Source organism: Xenopus laevis, chromosome 1L, assembly GCF_017654675.1.
Source record: "Xenopus laevis strain J_2021 chromosome 1L, Xenopus_laevis_v10.1, whole genome shotgun sequence".
Taxonomy (NCBI): domain Eukaryota; kingdom Metazoa; phylum Chordata; class Amphibia; order Anura; family Pipidae; genus Xenopus; species Xenopus laevis.
This window is the reverse complement of record NC_054371.1, coordinates 106,862,633-106,883,165: the sequence shown is the minus strand read 5'-3', so window position 1 is coordinate 106,883,165 and position 20,533 is coordinate 106,862,633. Positions and strand designations below refer to the sequence as shown.

Sequence of the window (20,533 nt, the reverse complement as noted above, 5' to 3'; positions counted from 1 at the left end):
ACTGTAACTTTGTGACTTCCAGAACAGAGTACTTAGCTCTTAATTTTCAATTTTTGATGTTTGTGGACACATTTTATTGCAAGATCGTGAAAGGTGTGATAAAGAATTCAATGTCGACTACAACTAAACACAGTGATATGCGTAAAGGCTGTAATGAAAGATTTTTAAATCCACATCAGGAGGACATGTCTGAATAACTAGAGAATGGAACCAACTTTAGAATATAGATAGGATATTTTTAATTCTGGTGAACTATCACTACTTACCATCTCATTACATGATATTAAATCAATTATGTTATGTTATTTGCATCAGACATTTGAAAATATGAAAACATTTCTGGATGTCTTTTGGGATGTAGTTTGAAGGACTATGGGATAATATGTTCTTGGCAAGTCAAATGTGCAAAGGGGGATTTGTTAAATATTGGGTATTGGAAAAATGGTTATATTCCAGTATTGATTAAGTTTGAATATGTTTCATTTGTGCACTCATGACTTGTCATTCACACATCCTTCACACATTGGTTCCCATACTCTATTTATTCCCTAAATCAAATGGATTAGGTTACAGGAAACGTATGGAATGTCTTATGGGTAGGCTGGGGGAGGTGTATCTCACAGATTTTGAATAAATTCCTGAACAAAGAGAAGTTCGCTCTCACACTGGACACAGACACACACACAGACACACACTGACTCTCACATAATACAGACATACACAAAACTTTTATACAACATATTGATACATACATATTATTTTGGTAGGCTGTCAATAGAGCATTTGACTGGCTAGGTATTTGTTAATTTGTATGTATTTTGTGTAACACATTTTCTACACATTAAATATATTTAAATATCACCTTGGTGAGTTGTGTTTATCGACCATAGAACTTATACAAATTATTAATAAGACAATAGTTTCTAACAGGGGACTTATGTACAAAAATAATTTTGTGCAAAAGTTGTGCCTCTACTTCTCTACTAATTCTGACACATCCCTCTGGACATTCGTAGGCACATGTACTGTATGTATTATTTTGAATAAAAATTGTAAGTGATATTGAAGTTATTTGCAAGAGCAGGGAAATCGTGTTTCCCGCAAGCAAGAAAAACCTTACATGGCATAACACAAATGGCCACACATGGGGAATCAAAACCTGACAAAAAGTAAAGTACACACAAACAGAAAGAAACATTTCCGTGAGATTTATACATAAGATGTTTAGACATGGCCATTCCGGTAGGGTTCCCATTAGTTCCGTTTCATTGGGCCATGCCCAGTGTTGGACTGGCCCACCGGGATACCAGGAAAACTCCCGGTGGGCCCAGGTGTCAGTGGGCCTTCTTGCTTCTAACCATTTAGCCTATTTCATGGTCATTCCCTATTTCTTAAGTGGCTTAATAATGGAAGAATAGAGTATAGTATGTAGATATAAAAGACTAGTAGAGGTTGAGTGTGGAGAGGAGGAATCGTTTGGAAAGTGGGCCCATGGTCTAAGGTTTTCTGGTGGGCTCCTGGCATCCCAGTCTGACACTGGCCATGCCTCATTTCAGGACCTTGGAAAAAGGGACCCTGTACAGAGGCCCTCACAGCTATTGGCCCAAGATTGTCCCCATTATTTGCTTCGCCCTCACCACGGTTCTGATCTAGGGGAGCTGCTTATGCTTTGGCAGCAACGGCAGTGTGACAGCAGCAGCTGCAATGTATAATATGCTAAAATTTATTTTCTATTTTGTCATTCAGTAGAGCTTTGTAGCTGTGGCCTTGAAAGGTTGTATTCGGGGGAGGTCAAAGTGGGGGTGGTCTAAATAAAACAGCACAACTTGCATGCCAAAATTTTATTGGTGTCCCTAAGATATTACTTTGAAAATCTGGTAACCTTAGATTACTGTGTCTTGCAATATAAAGATATTTTGGGTACGTTGTCATCCATAGGAAGACCACAATTGAAAGCAATATTTGTTTATTCCTGTTTGTCCTCTGTGTTCTCTCCAGGTTCTAAATCTTTAAACACAGTAGCTACACTGTTCCTGGAGTCAGAACTAGTAGAAAAAAATATATACAGACACTGCTTTAATAGCAATTATATTTAGACATAACATTATGGCATACTAAAAAGTTAATTAGTATTATATTATCATTTATAATGTAAGAACAAAAAAATATCTTTTGGGTGGAGATCCAATTTAAAAGGCAACTTGGTCATTCTATAATAAATTTTGTTTCAGCAATAGTATATAGAATGTACTATATTGCACAAAATCTAATGTCACAAAACTTAAGTTTAATATTGGACTTTTTTGTAGACATTATTGGCAAGCATCTGATAGTAGAACTCCACTACTGAAATGCTTAAAGAGCCGTTGAACATTTCAGTACTTAGTTTGTTTACCTGCAAGATGTATGCTTACAGTCTGCTCTGCTCTTATACATTTTGGTGCACCGCTTTTAAAACATATTGATGCACGTTGCTGACAAAACACCCTTATTGTACTGTATTTATATTGGTTTTTATAGGTAAAATTTTTTATTGTTTTATAACACATTGAATATAAAACAGTACATATGGCATAAATGTAGTTGAGTTTCTATTACAAAAAGTTTTGTAAAAAAAAGTTTCTATTACAAAAATTTGAGCAAGGTATATTTAAATGTGTTTAGTAATTTAGCTAACAAGGTTAATAATAATAATAATAATACATGATTTTGATGAGGGGCAAATTCTGATTTACCAATGTTATCCAGTTTTCCACTGTGGGTGGTTGGGGACACATCCATGTCATAGCAATTACTTTCTTGGCATAGTATAGAAGTTTTTGGTATCTAACTTTGGCATGATTAGTGTTTATGATGTACAAGCCATTACACCTGTGCGTTAGTGTGTGAAATGACTTTTGGATAAAAAAACATATTAGTAACATCGATGGCACACAGTGGGTATAATAAAGGGGAACATTTTTTTTTCTGCTGAAAATATCACAAGGCTGTTAAGCAGTTTAGTATTCCATTTACTAAGGGGGTTATTTAAATGTCGAATTGAACTCACAACTCGAATTGTTTCTAATTTAAAAAAAGTCAAAATTGTGTGAGCTTCAACCACCTTTTATAACCTTGTGAGTTCGGTACAATGCAGTCTTACCCTTACCAGGGTTAACAGAGACATACAAGAAAAAATACCGTTGCAGCACCTCTTTGTTGCAAAAAGTGAAACATTTTCTTTATTAGGTCAAACAACCAGGCCTGGTTGTCTGACTTAATAAATGAAAAATTTTACTTTTTGCAACAAAGAGGTGCTGCAGCGGTATTTTTTCTTGTTTTCTTCAAATGGTACAAGGAACCTCTGCCATTGACTCCTAAATGACCTCGACATATTTTAGATGGTGTATTTTCGGATTCAAGTTATTTCCAGAGTCAGGGTATAATAAATCTCGGAAAAACCCTTGAAAAATTCTAGTTTTTTTAACCAGAAAAATCGATTTTTGACTCAAAAATAACCTCGAAAACTCAAATTTTTGTGGAAAACACAACTTGAACTTCAGAGAGATAGCATTTAAGAATAAACAGAAAAGGTTATTCCTTTTTTGTCCATTTGAAAGTCTAAGCATTAGTTCCCAAACTGGGAACTGAGGCAATACAGTATTATGGAGCAATGGTTAGCACTAGTGCTTTGCATTGCTGGTATCCTAGGTCTGCAAGGAGTTTGTATGTTCTCCTCGTTTCTGCGAAGGCATCCTTTGGGTTCTTTGGGTGATCCCACAAAAAATTATTGGTGGAAATTAACAGTATGCTGAACACAGCAGTAATGGAAGGGATCATCATGGAGGTATTATGTTATTATTGTGTAAACATCCAAGGGCACCTTACATTTTTAGCCTATGGGGGACCTCCTACAACCTGTATGGAGGCAATTGGGGGAGTTTGGGAGATCGAATGGTGGAAGTTAAAAAAACTTTGAATCGAAGTACAATTGTACGGTTCGAAGTAAGATCGTACGATTCGAAGTAGGCTGAATTCGGCCCACTTCGACCCCAAAAAACCTTCAACCTCCATTCGATTGTTCTTTTTGAATTTGAAGTTCAAAGTTTTTTTTAAATTCAACCTTTGATAAATATGCCCCTTATTGTATACCTAAGATCCATAAAAACCTTACAAATCAACCAGGCGGAGCCATTGCTTTCAACGTGGTTTCGTTACTGCAACCTTTGGCTAAGTATATTGATTTATACTTACAAGATTTACTGCCCAACTTAAAGCCCTGTTTGACTATTCAAAACGCATCGCTGCATGTGCATTACTGCAGGCGACTTTGCATTGTAGCCTATGGGGAAAAACGTCGAGGCAGTTTCGATCTTGTTAGATCTCAGTGCAAGATATTGGAACATGGCTTCTGAGGGGTAGGACTAGGAGAGTAGCGAAATGGGAAACCAAACCTGGTTAGGATGAGAAGGGCTGAAAGCAGCCAAAAAGCCCTTCACAAGCAATTACATGCAAAGTGAAGCCTTCTGAAATCAGAAGGTATTTACATGTCTCATGCCATACACACAGCACTGCCTATTATTTATACAAATCCACCCTTATATAATGAATGATCCAGTCTCCAGTTTATGAAGGAACCTCTGGAGCATGCAGAGCCTCAGGGCTGCACTAAATCTTGATAATCTTACAGCTCAACAAATACTGCACAATAGCCTTAAAGGGATACTGTCATGGGAAAATATTTTTTTTTCAAAATGAATCAGTTAATAGTGCTGATCCAGCATAATTCTGCACTGAAATCCATTTCTCAAAAGAGCAAACAGATTTGTTTATATCAAATTTTGAAATCTGACATGGGGCTGGACATATTGTCAATTTTCCAGCTGCCCCAAGTCATGTGACTTGTGCTCTGATAAACTTCAATCACTCTTTACTGCTGTACTGCAAGTTGGAGTGATATCACCCCCTCCCTTCCCCCCCCCCAGCAGCCAAACAAAAGAACAATGGGAAGGTAACCAGATAGAAGCTCCCTAACACAAGATAACAACTGCCTGGTAGATCTAAGAACAGCACTCAATAGTAAAAACCCATGTCTCACTGAGACACATTCAGTTACATTGAGAAGGAAAAGCAGCAGCCTGCCAGAAAGCATTATTCTCCTAAAGTGCATGCACAAGTCACATGACCAGGGGCAGCTGAGAAATTGACAAAATGTCTAGCCCCATGTCAGATATCAAAATTGAATATAAAAAAATCTGTTTGCTCTTTTGAGAAATGGATTTCAGTGCAGAAGTCTGCTGGAGTAGCAGTATTAACTGATGTATTTTGAAAAAAACATGTTTTCTGATGACAGGATCCCTTTAACAGTAGATGCCTGGTTGTTTCACTTTTTGCAACAAAGAGTGTGCTGCAGTGGTATTTTTTATTCTAATTTAAGAAACAACTTAAATGGAAAAACTTGAATCAGCGAGTTCAGGGTTCACAACCCTAAAACTCGAATTGATCGACTTTTCATGTAAAACCCTAGGAAAAATCCTTGAACATCATGAAGGTTAATAACATCTTCAAATGGTACAAGTAACCTCTGCCATTGACTCCTACATGACCTCGACATGTTTTAGATGGTGTATTTTCGAATTCAAGTTATTTCCAGGGTCAGGGTATAATAAATCTCAGAAAAACCCTTGAAAAATTCTAGTTTTTTTAACCTGAAAAATAAGATTTTAGCCTATTAGACCAGGAGAAACACTGTACCATCTTCTATCAGTCTTTCTCAGATACAGTCTGGAAGTCCAAACAGGAGAGACTTGTCTGCAACAAGAATTAACATAAGAATGAGAGAAACCCTAATTAAAATATACAATCTGAAAAGTTATGAAAAGAAAACTAAAGATTATTTGTGCAGCACATTTGTTTGACATCCATTACATAAAAAACACTCTACTTATGTAGTATGTTTTATATATTTTGCGCAAAACCTAAAAGGGAGATTAAGACTACTACAAGTGATTACACCTTAAAAATAGAATTTATTGGGACAAAGATATTATGAGCCAACCAAACAAACATATTGCTGTATGTTTGAAAACTAATGCATGTATGTATCAAATTCACATTTAACAAGAATTGACCATATATTTTCAGCAGACAAAAAAATCTGCATGGCTCATTTATATCATTATGTGAAATTGCATAGCACACAAGAAAGTGCATTAAACTTAACAATATGTAAACAGACCCCACATTTTATGTACCATAACAACACACTTACAAACATCCTTGCCCACTGGGTTTAACATTTTATAACCCAAATACAACTTACAAACTTTAAAAACATTTCATTTGCCACCATAAATTAAAGGAACAATTCAGTGTAAAAATAAAAACTGGCTAAATAGATAGGCTGTACTAAATAAACAATGTTTTTAATATAGTTAGTTAGCCAGAAATTTTATCTATACAGGCTGGAGTGACATAACAGAAGAGAACCCAACTTCCTGCTTTTTAGCTCTCTAACTCTGAGTAAGTCAGCAACTTTAAAGGAGAAGGAAAGGTTAAAACTAAGTAAGCCTTATCAGAAAGGTCCATCTAAATATACCAGTATACCCCCAAAGTAATGCTGCTCTGAGTCCCCTGTCAAAAGAAACACTGCATTTCTTTCCTTCTATTGTGTACACATGGGCTTCTGTATCAGACTTCCTGCCTACAGCTTAAACCTCATTGCCCTGGGCAAGAGCATGCTCAGTTTGCTCCTCTTTCCCTGCCCCCTCCCTTCTCTGCTGTAATCTGAGCCCAGAACAGGGAGAAACTCAGGCAGGAAGTGATGTCACACCACGTTAATACTGAAGCTCCTATCTTAAACAAACAGAGAGTTTCTAGAGCTTTTTAATCAGGTATGGTAAAAGAGTCTACAGAATAAATATTGCATTCTAGCTTGCACTATTGCAGCTAATCTATTGGCAATAAAATGCCTCCATAGCTTTCCTTCTCCTTTAAGGAGCCCACATGGGACATAACTGTTCAGTGAGTTTGCAATTGATCCTTAACATGCAGGTCAGATACAATAGCAAACAGTTATGACCCATGTAGCCCCCCCTCAAGTCACTGATGGGTTACTGCCTGGTAACCAATCAGTGGAAACCAAAAGTATGAGTTCTGGCTATTTTGTTAGACATCCAGTCACTCCAGCCTTTATAGATTACATTTTTGTCTAACTAACTATATTGAAAACAATTTATTTTGCACAGCCTATATATTTACCCAGTTTTTATTTTTATACTGAATTATTTTCCTTAAAGGTCATATTGAAGGGGGTTAAAATAAATATAATCAGTTTTCATCAGGTCCTAACAGTGTTACCATTACTGTATTTGGACAAAGGTGGAAAACTGGATGCTTTTTTCATTTTTCTTTTATTTAGAGAAAACATCAATGTTGTGACCAGAAAATGTTGATACAGAGATCATAAAGTTGGAAAGTCTGTTTTTGGGATTAATCAAAATAGGGAGAACTGAGAAAACATCAGTTACTGTTTTGAGAAACCAACTCTTGCGTGATAAAACGTTTTAGACGTTCCAAGTATTGACTGTATTGTTCTATGTCATTATGTCCAGCTCCCTCTACCCACAGAGGCTCCACTGTCTTGGGACATCGTTCATACAGTGCCAAGCCATGCGAAAAGTCAATGACTTCATCTTCTGTCCCATGCATTATCAGTACCGGGGAAGTTATCTTTGACACTTTTTCAATACTGGACAAAAAAAAAAAAAAGTTTCAGAAAGTGAGGGGGAAAAGTTAATACATTCAGCTACAAAAAATACAATGGCTGCAACAGGCTATAGCTATTATATTAATTTACAGGTTCATGGTTTTTAAACATGCTGTCTGGAAGAAATACTGTAATACTGGCAATTTAATTAAAAGTCCTGAAAATGTATTGAATGGAATGTTATGCTTATTTCAGAACCTTTCTGAAAGTTTTAGGTCTCTGACATTAAAGCCTCTAAAATTCAAATCAGAATGTTACCCTTAGCATGCAGGAATGCACAGAAAGGGACATGTATTACTTACAGCATTATTATTTATTACTTAGCAGTCAAGCATTGCACCCGATTCCAAAGCTTATAATCCGCTGTCTAACTTTAAAGTCCCATCTCTTCTTATGGGCACCCACTTACTTTTGGACTAAGTGCCCTAGTTTTTATAATTAGGTCTTTTTTGTCCTAAGACCTCTCATTCCTTATTTGCCAGTGGGTCAGTGGATGAAAGGTGGGACCCTAAGCCCTACAATTCATCCTAAGCAAGCACCTTAACCCACAGGTACCAAGGAGAGTGAAAGATCCACTGAACCCCTACAGTAACGTGTCCAACAAAGGATAGTGGTTTGTATGTACTAGCATCTAGCAGTTTAGTTTTATTATTAAAAGAGAACAAGGAGCTTGAATCTGCCACAATAACTTCTTGTTTACACTTTTAATACTATATAGGTCAGGAGAAGCAGGCAAATGCATATGTTGTCACAGAATTGTCAGTTTGCTCTTTAACAACCAGGCCTAGTGAATTAGTTGTAAATCATTTTGGGTCACAACAGGACTTAGTTGAGAAACTGTATGTTTTACTATTTCAATTTACACCCAGAAATTTATTTTGGCCAGCAGCCCTCTTCTCCACCCCACCCCACCCACAGCCGATCAGTGAATGCAAAGAAGGACACGTCCTTCTGCATACATGCGGACAGAGACATTCAAATATCCACCATCCTCCAACCCTCAGCAGCAGGGATTTCTTCTGCAATTTTTATTTTGTCAAAGGTACCCGAGGGCCATTCTGCTAAAGCTCCTGCCCTAGGCACGGGCCATACAGTGCTTTTATGGTTAAAGGTTTTTTTAATCTTTTTAATTGTTCTCAACATGCAGTCACTAAATTGGGATGTCCCAGAAGGACAGTATGAATGAATTTACATTAGTGCCAATCTAGCTATCTATTTAATTATGTAGCCCAACTGTAAAACAGCAGGATATCTGATATCACAAAGCAACATTATATATTATAGTTTTATATAGGCTAAGGTGATGTTTTAGAGTCCTGCAGTGGGTCGAGGTGCGGGTATACCCGTGGGTCGGGTTGCGGGTCTCATCCAAATTTCTTCTTAAGTAGTATTGTAAGTGGTATTGTCTTATAATATAGACAATATTACTTGTCACCTGAAAAAAATATTACAAATCCTATTTTATCACATTTGTCAAGCAAAATAAACTTTAATTACACTTTATAAATTATTTGAATATTGTTTTCTTCAGTCTGGGAACTCATAATTTTGTGGACACTGTTATTAAGGCAAGCCTTGCATCAGCTCAAAATCATGTTTGTGCACCAGAATGGAGGACCCGATGTCCATCCCCCGGCTACACACTTTAATGGTAAAGAAAGAGGGGGAATGTGTGGAGAGCAGTGACTTCTAGAAAGTGCTGAATGGAAAGTGAACGTAATTGCCTGCCCCGCCTCTATGCCTAAGGGGCAGGCAATATTTGATTGACACCTGAGATTTTCAAAAGAGTTTACAACAATAAAAAAAACTAATTTGGATTTCATCTTTAATTTGAAAAGCACTTTTATTATACAGCTTTTTATGTCTGGATGACAGTTCCACTTTAAGATAAGAAATTTGGATCACACCCGCAACCCGACCCATGGGTATACCGGCACCTGAAAATCTTCCCCTCATTCCACAGGGTGCCTGCTTTTTTTGTGGGTAACCCGTGGGTACCCGACCCGCAGCAGGACCCTAAAACATGGTGTAAAAAGCAGTGTAAAATAAATGATGTGTTTATAAAGCTATGCATTTTATTTTATATTGCACGAACAACATATTTTACTGCATTATTTGAATGGCTTCAGATGGCAATAATGTTTCACCATCTATATGATAATGGCATTTCTATGTGCACTGAATGTTGTTTATTGGTAGACTATTGCCAGACAGGACTGAAATTTGAAACTCGGTTTCTATGCTGCCATTAGTATCCTGTCCTGCCTGCACCCTGAAAAATTATATTGGCCTTGGTGCAGGCACATGCAGCTGATTTTGATGCGAGAATTAAATCTCTTGCGTTTCTTCAGCAAAATCATCCATGTATGCTTGAACCTGGCCTGACACAATTATTCTGGGTGCAGGCAGGACAGGATACTAATGTTAGTGCAGGGGCAGAGTCTCCACCCTGTCTGGCATTAGCCTTAATTTACACAGAAGCAGCACTTTAAAATTTTGAATAATAATTGTAAGGACTTGGCACAGGTAAATGCAATGAATCAGTTTTTTTTAATACACACATATATTGGAAGCAGTTATAATAAGGCCTTACTTTGGAAAGGCATCAAAACAGTAGGTTTTCTTAGTGTCAGGCAAGACGACCCGCATACCAGACGTCAGAGCTGAATGCAGGATAACAGCAGCACATTCATAACGGGATGCTAAATCCACAGCTGGGACAGTGCCAATACTTTGCCCGTAAAGAAGGATGTTTTCTGGACTGATTCCATACCTTAAACGTAAAATATTCAATTAAATACTTTGACCATAAAGAAGAATGTTTTCTGGGCTGATACCATACCGTAAACATAAGACAGTCATTAAATATGTTTATATCATTAGTAAACTTGTCAGTGGGATACTACAGGACCATGGGCCATGGTGCAAAATGGAAGCCCACATCCATGAACCTCATATCCAAACATATTCATCAAGCTCACCATTCACCTGGTTTACATTGGTAAAAGCATCTCGGGCTATTTTCAGGGTACAAGCTTCATTTTCTGTATAACCATAGAACAGCAAAAGTGCACAGTCCTATTGTGAAGATGATATGGGTGCAGAGAACAGCTGGATGGCAGGGAAAATGGCCAGGCGATGTTCCTGGCCAGAGCAGCCTGGGGTGAACACTGAAATCTTTATTTAATGGGGAAGTAAAGCTTTCCTGGCACATTTTTATTCATAGTACCAGTGCAAAGCCCCCTCCCCAATGTTTAACTGACACTTCCACCAAAAGGATAAAATTGAATAAAGCTATAATTATTGCCTATTACATGCATATATACATAGCAATAGTCATTTGTTCATGTAGTTTTTCCACTAATTCTGAAGCTGTAATCATTTTTAAGTGCAAAGCTGTATGTAAAGTATATCCCTGCTGCAGTCCAAAAATCTGTCTATCCAAGGCAAGTGACATAGGGAGAAGAATATGGCATCGGCAAACTGTGAAATACCAGCGATTTTGAAAATGACAGTGTGCAAAAATGGTACCAATAATACAGTTTTTAGTTCAGCATTTGAAGAGGGGGTCAGATGACTATTAACTCAGTGATCCCCAACCAGTAGCTCATAAAGAACATGTTGCTCTCCAACCCATTCAATGTTGCTCCAAGTTGCCTCTAAGCAATTGCATTTTTTGGAATTCCTGCTTTGGTGGCAAGTTTTAGTTGCATAAAAACCAGGTGTACGATCAAACAGAGCCTCCTGTAGGCTGCCAGTCCACATATAGTCAATCACAGCCCATATGTGACATCCCAAGGAACTTTTTGCATGCTTTTGTTGCTCTTCACGTTTTTTTACATTTGACTGTGGCTCACAGTTTAATGATTTCTTCTTTGGCACTAGGATAATTTTTTTATCCTTTTAATATAGCCAAAATAGTTTACACATCATTTTAAAGAGATTGTTAATCAGTCCTTATCACATTCAGGCAACATGCATTCTGCATGTTTAGTTAATTAGGAATGATTAAATAACACTGTGACTTATTAGAATTGTATGCTTCTCATTTCTAATTTTCACACAGATCTATAACTATTTGTAACATACAAGCATCATACAAATAAATGACAAGATTGCAGACTTTTTTGTGTTTTTTCTCGGTCTTGAACATTATGCATTATCAACATTGTGAGAAAATTATGGTAAAAATTTTGATAAAGTGACACTACAGAACTAATGTCTGATTTTGTAAGTCATAGTTACATGAAGTTACTAAACCTGACTGTTTTGTCAACCCGTCACTTAGAAATTATAACACGAATGAACTCCTTTAGCACAACTGTGGCAAACGAGGGATCATATGGGTAATGTAAACGCATTGGGCAAATTCTTATGATGTTAGTAACTTTGTAAACTAAAGTTGGTTCCATTCCTTTTGATAGTGTGATATGTCAGAAAGATATAAATATTTAGAAGGGGATTAAAAAAATTTATGAAAGAAACGGTCTATCTGAAAACTATGTTTTAGTATGATGTAGATAGTGAAACTTTGTCTGTAGCTGGTTTTCATTTTTGTAGTTTTAGAAATAGTTTCTTCAAAAATCATTTTAAGTTCCTAGTGCTGTGTATACTGCCTCCCTCCCCCCACCTCTTTTCTACCCCATGACAATTTAAATGTTCAATAAAAATCTATTAAGATAAAAAATCATTTTAAGAAGAACAAAACCTATCTGTTCGACCATGTTCCTGTATGAGGGGCTGCCATATTTGTATTGCAGTACTGGATAGAAATTGTGAAAGACAGGTTAAAAAAGGGACAGTCAGGTTGCCAAAACTTTTTAGGATTTAGGAACTTCAAGTAACAACTACTTACAAAAGGCTTGCTAACAGAGACAAATGATCAACATGACCTAGAGATAACTTTAAATGTACGATATTCTGAAAAGTAGTTTTTTGGTGGCAGTATTACTTTAACCCTTTAGGTGCCACAGAACATAGAATATACATTCCGTGGATAAAATACTCTTAGTGCCACAGAACTTAGATTCTACTTTCTGCAGCACTTCCTGGTTTGGAAGCAGAGAATTGGCTTGTAAAGCTGCGCCTCCGCTCCATCCCCTGCCCCTAGGCAACGAGCAGAAGCGGAGAACGAGCGGGCCCTTCTACGCAATCACCATGGGGCCCCTAGAGGGCAGCAAACATGTGCCAACTATGTGTCTGCTGCAGGCAGCACTTCATCTTCATCAAGGATCGCCCCCCTGCCTGATGGTGCAGTTCCTTGTGCTCTAGAGGTCCTACTGTACCTCCTATCTGTTTCAACAAGTGCCACTACACACTCACAAACACACACACACATTTTACACTAATGCACACTTACATTTATACTTACACACACTCACATACATTTTTGAGCGATTGGGGGGGCTTTTACACATTGATAATTTCAGAAAATATATGGTTTTCTAGGGTTGATTTACTATTTTGCCGCTTTTATCCTACATAAATCAGGCAGTATTTATTTTCATAGTAGAAATATATGATATGAACTGTGTTTGCACTAACTTTGTTTTGGTGTTTCTAAGCACCAAATACTTTGGTAACCCTATGTACAATGGGCATCAAACTGTTGGATGGAACCATGGCATTCTTTGTAACCTATGCCATGTGGAAGATAAGATACAAGAAATTGGAAGCTTTGGGACGATTTTCTGGTATTTCATCAAAACAGTCAATTTTGGGAAAGCATTGTACCTAGAGATTGGAATATAAAGATTTTTGATTTGTCTGAATGTGTACTTTCTAAAAATATATGGTTTTGGGGTGGTCAATGTTTTTCTTTGTACTTCTACCCCCCCTAAAATGAAGTAAATGTGTCGATTTACACAACTAGTATGCACTAACTTCATTTTGGGATCACTAAGCACCAGATACTTTGGTAATCCTATGCACAATGGGCATCAACCTGTTCAGTGGGCCCTGGCATTCATATTTAGGATGTTTTGTCTTGGTAACTACAGCTATGTGGGAGATACAAACTTGCAAACTGAACGTTTTTAGGTGATTTTTCAGAATTTTCATAAAAAACGATAAGATCAGAAAAGCTTTGATGTTTGGTAATTAGGAGACATGGTTAACCATTTTGGATTTGCCCGAATGTGTACCAAAAATATATGGTTTTGGGGGGGATCAACATATGTTTTTGTGTTTTTACCCTGCAAAAAATGCAGTAAATGTGTTGATTATTCAGTAGCTGAAGTGACTTCCGAGACACGTTGTATGCACTAACTTCATTTTGGGATCTCTAAGTGCCACATACTTTGGTAATCCTATGCACAATGGGCATTAAAATTTAGGATGTTTTTTCTTGGTACCTAATGCTATGTGGGAGATACGAACTTGCACAGTAAAAGTTTTGTTTGTTTTTTTTCCATAAAGTTTTATAAAAACGGCTACATTCAGAATAGCTTTGATGTTTGGAAATTAGGAGTAGACAGACAGGATTATCCATTTTGGATTCACCAGAAAAACATATAGTTTTCCAGGGTAAACTGCAGCAGTAATCTCAGGGACAGCCAAGGCAATGCAAAGTGTCCAAAGGCAAAGCAGCAGTGAAAAAGTCATTTGTGTAATAGGCATAAATTGGACACAAGGGCAGAGAACACTGTCCAGTATTGATATAAGGGACCTAAAATCTGTACATGTTTATCATAGTGGCTTGCATCTGTGCTAACCAGCCGAACAGGCTACATGGTTCCCCATTGTGACCAGTCAAATCACTGATCTTGGTTTATTTCAGATGTTTCTGTTGGCAACAAATCTATTAGTTCAGCTTTATAGTGATGAGAAAAACTTTTAACTGGAGCTCAGAGACACCCATTATAACATACTCATTATTATTATACTCATTTTTATCTGGGTTCCAATAATAAAGACATTTATTTAAATCTAGGTAAATAGTAGATGTATGACATGCATATCCTCTAGGCTCTATGTGTATGTTTCATTCTCTTCCTCACAACTATACAAAGGAGACCAGTCACCCTAACAAATAGTTCAAAATTCTTTTCTATTGGGGTTGTCAAGCAAAATAAACTTTGCTTACACTATATAAATTATTTAAATAGTGTTTCCTTCAATATTAGAATTACACAATCACAGCAAGCAGGCAGGTGCCTTTTTGTGGACACTGTTTTAAGGCAAGCTTGCATAAAGGCAAAATCTTTTTTATGCCCCCAGAATAGGACACCTGATGCCCATGCACTGGCTACAAAATTAGATGGGGAGGAGGGAGAGGGAATGTGACTAGGACAGCAACAACAACTAGGGATTGCAGAATGGAAAGTGAAAGTAATTGCCTGCCCTGCCTCTATGCCTAAAGGTGGCCATAGACGTAACAATTACGATCTTTCTTGGAAAAGATCTTTCCAAGAAAGATCGTTCGTTTCAATACACACGTGTAGAGCTGAATTGTCAGATATACAGGTAGAAACAATCTAATTCTACAATGGCCAATGTTCGGGTGCTGTCAAAGGCACCCAATTCTAAATTTTCTGTCCAGCCCGACTGACAATCAGACCAATATCAAAGTCTTCTGCCAGTATCGGTCGGCTTGTTTCCCACCATACACGCAGCGAATATCATATGAAAATTAGCTTTGTACAATATTATTTGTGCGTCTATGGCCACCTTAAGGCATAGAGGTAGGCAGGCAATATATGATTGACAGCTAATGTTGGATGTTATGGATGTTGTAATGAAAAAAATAATTTGGGTTTGGTGTTTAATTTAAAAAGGACTTTTATTATACAGCTTTTTATCTCTGGGTGACAGGTCCACTTTAAAGCACTGCTGGAACACACAATGCTGCTGGAAACTTGAAGACTAGTGAGATTTCATTAAAAAATTACTGTTTACTGAGTTTAATTGCAAAAGTTTCATAAAGAGGAAAAAATATTGTGTTTTAGTTAAAGTAAAAGCTATAGTCCAATGACAGATTACTCTGATCTGCATCATACAATGCCCGGTTTCTAACAAGTCATTTTGGACTAATGAATAAGGAATGCCTTGCCTAAAAAGGGAGTTTTGGAAAGTTCATTCCATCAGTTGTAAGTAAGCTGCGTAAAACATTAAACATACTGTATCTTTGAAACAATCTATACAAGTCTTTAATCTATAGGATCCTTCTGTATGAAATGTAAAGGTCTACTTCCAACTCACCTTGTCCGCAGAGCATGCCATGCTGCATCAATGTCAGCATACAAGTTCTTTTCAGAAGGCCTTCCAGAACTACACCCGTATCCCGAGTAATCATAAGAAAATATATTGCAGTTGATACGAGTACCCAGGTCTAAATAAAAGCTGGTCATCTGTCCCAAATCCACAGCATTCCCATGTGAAAATAGAAGGGTGAACCTTAAGGACAGGTGATGAGAAACAAAAGAAATGTGTTAGTGAAAAAGTACTAAAGAGAATGGAATTATGGTACTGAAAGGAAAAGTGGGCAAATGTTCATTACCTGTATCAATTATAAATAATAAAAGGGGTCTGATACTTTTGTTGCAAAGGGTATTTTTTTTTTCAAATCTCTATACAAATCAGTCATTGGCACTCTTTTATACCAATGCTATTGAAAACTGCTGAAATCTGACTATGGTGAAAAACTGGTATGAAACGGATATTCGTTTAACCTGTTTTTCAGTGATTTTTACAGCATTATTTTTTGAACAAAACATCTTCTAAAAACAAACCAATCATTTTCATCAGAGCTCCACAACATATCTGTTTTGAAAACATACAATCTCTTTAAACTGTTTCAGATTAACTTTGTCCCACTGCTTCACAACCAAGTAGCCACACCTGTATAATCACATTCCTTATGTTTCTTTCTGTAAAGAGCAAACAAATTATTTTAAAGTAAAGGTATGGAATTTATTATCCAGAATGCTTGGGATTTGGAGTTTTGGCCACCAATGAAACACTTAATATTAAAACTTTTGGACTGATTTTGCATCAGTATCGAATTAATACTAGTTTAGTTACCATCAAGTAGGACCTCAGCCGAATCCCAAATCTTTCATGAAGGATTCCGGGGAAATACCAAAGCCTAATTTGCATTTGCAAAATTAGGTCAAGGAAAGGTTTGCAATTTCCTTGTTCTTGTGAAAAAAACTCAAGTGAATTTAAAGTAGTTGTTCATCTTTAAATTAACTTTTAGTATGATGTAGAGTATTTACTCTGATGTACAGTGATTACTCTAGAAACCATGCATTGATTAAATAAGAGCCTAGAACATTAATAGGAGAGGCCTGAATAGAAAGATGAGTAATAAGAAGCAGCAATAAAAAATCTGTAGCCTTACAGAGCATTTGTTTTTTTTAGATGGGTCAGTGACCCTCATTTGAAAGCAGGAAAGAGGGAAAGAGTCAGAATAGAAAAGGCAAACAATTAAAAAAATATTTAAAAAAAAAACGTTTTTTTATTCTATAACTCACTAAAAGTTAACGTTTAGTATGTTATTGAATGGCCAATTTTAAGAAACTTTCCAATTCGTCTTCATTATTAATTTTTTTTATAGTTTTTGAGTTATTTGCCTTCTTCTTCTGACTCTTTCCAACTTTTACAAAGGGGTCACTGACCCCATCTATAAACCAAAATGCTCTGTAAGGCTACACATCTGTTGTTATTGCTACTTTTTTTTTTTTTACTTCTCTTTCTATTTAGGGCCTCTCCTATTAATTCTCCATTCTCTTACTTAAACAAGTGCACGGTTGCTATGGTAATGTGAACCATAGCAAGCAGATGGCTAAAATTGCAAACTAACTGGAGAACTGTTGAATAAAAAGCGAAATAACTCAAAAACCACAAACAATAAAAAAATGAAAACCAATTGCAAATTGTCTCAGAATATCAGTCTCTATATCATACTAACAGTTAATTTGAAGGTGAACAACCCATTTAAGGATTTGTTTTGTCCAGGCACTTGAATTTGGCTAAATAGGTTGCTGTAGGGTCTTCCCTTGCAGAGAAGCAGCTCTGAGAAAATTTCTGTTTGCCTTAAAAAGCAGCCTGGTAGATTTAGAAGTATGTTTTAAAGAATGTAGAGATTCCTTTCTCCTGAAAAGAGTTATTTAAAACTGATATTTAACATTTTCGCATTCATCCATTTTTTAGGCAAGTTGTACATTGGAATTGTTTACCCACTGGCAATACCACTCTATACTGCAACTATGATGTGGTATTAAAAACAGCAACATGAACTCTCAGAAATCACATCCTACTAAACAGGACGTCAATGAATGCCAGAAATCACGTCCTACTAAACAGGACGTCAATAAATGCAAATTGCTTAAAAATATGTCAAGCAAATTTACAGAATAGTTGCATTACAAACTTTTAAACCACAGCTCTCACTTGCACCCAAACATACTGCACCTGATTTTATGCAGTCACAATGATGAAATCTTCACACTTAGCTACCAACAGAAACCCAGTTGGTTCTCATACAGACCACATACCAGTGTGATCCTTGTCTAGGATGGGGGGGGGGACTCTGTGATTTACAAAACATAACAAAATATTGCTTTTTGAAGCTGGTTTAGTACAGCTGCCCTGCTTTCATACCTAGCACCAGGTGCACAACGGATGTACATGCAGGCAATCCTATTTCCCCGGCTGCTCTTGGTCATAAAAACATCTATGCTGTCCAATTCCCGCTGAGTGTACTGAAAATCTGCACGTTCTGTGAGCTGTAGTTTCCATCTCCCAGGGACTCCAGTTCCAACTCGTCCATTTCCTCCAGCAGGCAGGGCATCTGGCTCTGGTATTATAGCATAGGTGGGCTGAGGGGGCACAAAGGCCAGTTTTGCAGCAATTGTACCAGGACATGGCGGGCAACAAAAAACGCAGCACAGATCCTTAATGGAAAATCCGTTCATCTCCTAATGCTGTAATAACAAATATAGAGCAAATGTCCTACATATATAGCCTATACATATAGCTTTAAAAATTTAAATCAGTGGTTGTCAATAAAAAAAAACCATGGTCACAGTTTAGTCGAAATAATACGATTTTAAGCCAGATTTGTTGGTGTTGTAAAGTACTTCCATCTTCTTAAGCAGCGACTCTGTTTGGTATAAAAAACATTATTAGCAGCTTCTTGCGAGAGGGACAGAAGACTGGCATGCCAGCAGTGGAGATCTATGAGGAAACGAAGTGTTGTGGTGTTAGTCACATGCCACAGAGCAGAGGATACTATTCCTTAGAACTGGAGTGACAGGATCAGCCAGTGCCACAGTTAGTAGGCTGTCCCCAAGTAGGGTGAGCTGCCAGTTACATATCGCGTGACTCTCGGGCTCATTCTGTACAGCTCTCCGGCGCTAGTTGGAACAAAACTGCTGCGGTGCCTCTTAGTCAGGAGAGGTGTCCGCTTATCTCTGGCTGTCTCCGTGTTTTCCCGGGTGCCGGATGTGACTGTGTGCTTCAGAGTGGAAGTGACGATTAAAGAGAGACCCAGGGAAAGAGGGATACCACTGCAAGAAAGAGAGGCGGAATGAAACGAACAAGGCTCTATATTAGGGCTCTGCAAACGAGTAATAACATCAAGTTATAAATGTTATTGTGCCGGCCGCTCAGCCCCTCCCTCCACCACTTACAAAGATTTATTAGTCCTTTACTTTTAACTTTCAGTAGTTTGAGACTTTGTTAACAAAGTCCCCTTCCCCACCACACTTTGTACTGACTGTGTGGAGATCTTTTACATAGCCGTACTGTCTCCTGTGCTGTACTTATAACAAGCAGCTCTCGCCACAGGCAGACTGCAAAAGCGATGTGCTGCTCACTCTGCAATCCGCTGGTCGCGTCTGCTGTTTGCAGCCTGCCTGCCGAGAGCTGCTTGTTAGAGAAGGACAGCACGACTACGTAAAGATCTGCTTCACTGCTCCTCACAGACTTGACTGACAGTTTATTTACCCAATGGGGTTCTTTCTCACACGGGGATAGGGGGCTTTTAATCACGGGGCCAATTTGCCACGGTGCAAGAGGTCTGGAAACGGGACCTGCCCCTGTGGTGACCTTATCTGGTCCTTCTTAAAGGATCAGTAACATAATTTTTTTTCTTTTTTTTAAATGTCGTAATATAAAACGAAAAAAAAAAAACACAAAGACAAATTAAACTTTAAAAACGCTAAGTCTTTATTAAGAAATAACTTACCGAACAGAGCCGGGCCAACCCAGCCAGGCGCCCTAGGCAACCTGGCCGACCATGGCACCGGCTGAATGTGCGCTCAAGCGCGTATGCGTGAACGTCGTGAGCGCATGCGCAGAAGCGCATTTACGCACAAACTAGCAGCAGCAGTCTGGGAGACACGGGACATGGGGTTGGCGACAGATCAGGTACGTGCCTGGCGCCCCCCCAGCTTTGCGCCATAGGCACTTGCCTACTCTGCCTACCCCTAGTTCCGGCCCTGTTAGCGAAACTCCGCTTACGCGACACAGCGACAATCCATCATGTGGCAATAGTTTCCTCCTCCCTGTCTATCTCCTATAAGGAAAGCAGGGAGGAGAAATCAAGCACCGCGCAATGGATCGCCTTTTCTGAAGAGGAGCGCAAGCGGAGTTTCGGTAAGTGATTTCTGAATAAAGACTTATCGATTTAATAGTTTAATTTGTCTTTTTTTGTTCTATACTAACAATTTTTTTTTTTTAAATTATGTTACTAGTCCTTTAAAGGGGTGGTCCACCTTTAGGTTAACCATTAGCATGTTATAGAATGATTCTAAGCAACTTTTTAATTGGCTCACATTATTT

General features: G+C 37.8%; 1 protein-coding gene across 2 annotated transcripts; it reads right to left on the bottom strand.

Annotated features, from left to right (window-relative positions):
* Positions 1-7,208: 7,208 nt before the first annotated feature.
* Positions 7,209-19,605, bottom strand: abhd17a.L (abhydrolase domain containing 17A L homeolog). 2 transcript variants are annotated; one of them, XM_018245709.2, is made up of 5 exons: positions 19,381-19,605; positions 18,350-19,257; positions 15,947-16,141; positions 10,341-10,520; positions 7,209-7,729 (listed from the first exon to the last, which is right to left on the bottom strand). In XM_018245709.2, exons 2-5 carry the CDS (start codon positions 18,661-18,663, stop codon positions 7,501-7,503), a joined length of 918 nt encoding a protein of 305 aa, XP_018101198.1. In that variant the 5' UTR covers positions 18,664-19,257; positions 19,381-19,605; the 3' UTR covers positions 7,209-7,500. The 2 variants fall into 2 exon arrangements, with proteins under 2 accessions (XP_018101198.1, NP_001106362.1); NM_001112891.1 differs by lacking the exon at positions 19,381-19,605 and having other exon boundaries at positions 7,376-7,729; positions 18,350-19,183.
* Positions 19,606-20,533: the final 928 nt, after the last annotated feature.

Coding starts and splice junctions, on each gene's coding strand:
- abhd17a.L (XM_018245709.2), bottom strand. CDS start 18,663: ATGAACGGATTTTCCATTAAGGATCTGTGCTGCGTTTTTTGTTGCCCG. Junction 10,521..15,946: donor TGGCATGCTCTGCGGACAAG/GTGAGTTGGAAG, acceptor TTTACGTTTAAG/GTATGGAATCAGTCCAGAAA. Junction 7,730..10,340: donor TGTTTTGATGCCTTTCCAAA/GTAAGGCCTTAT, acceptor TTTTTTGTCCAG/TATTGAAAAAGTGTCAAAGA.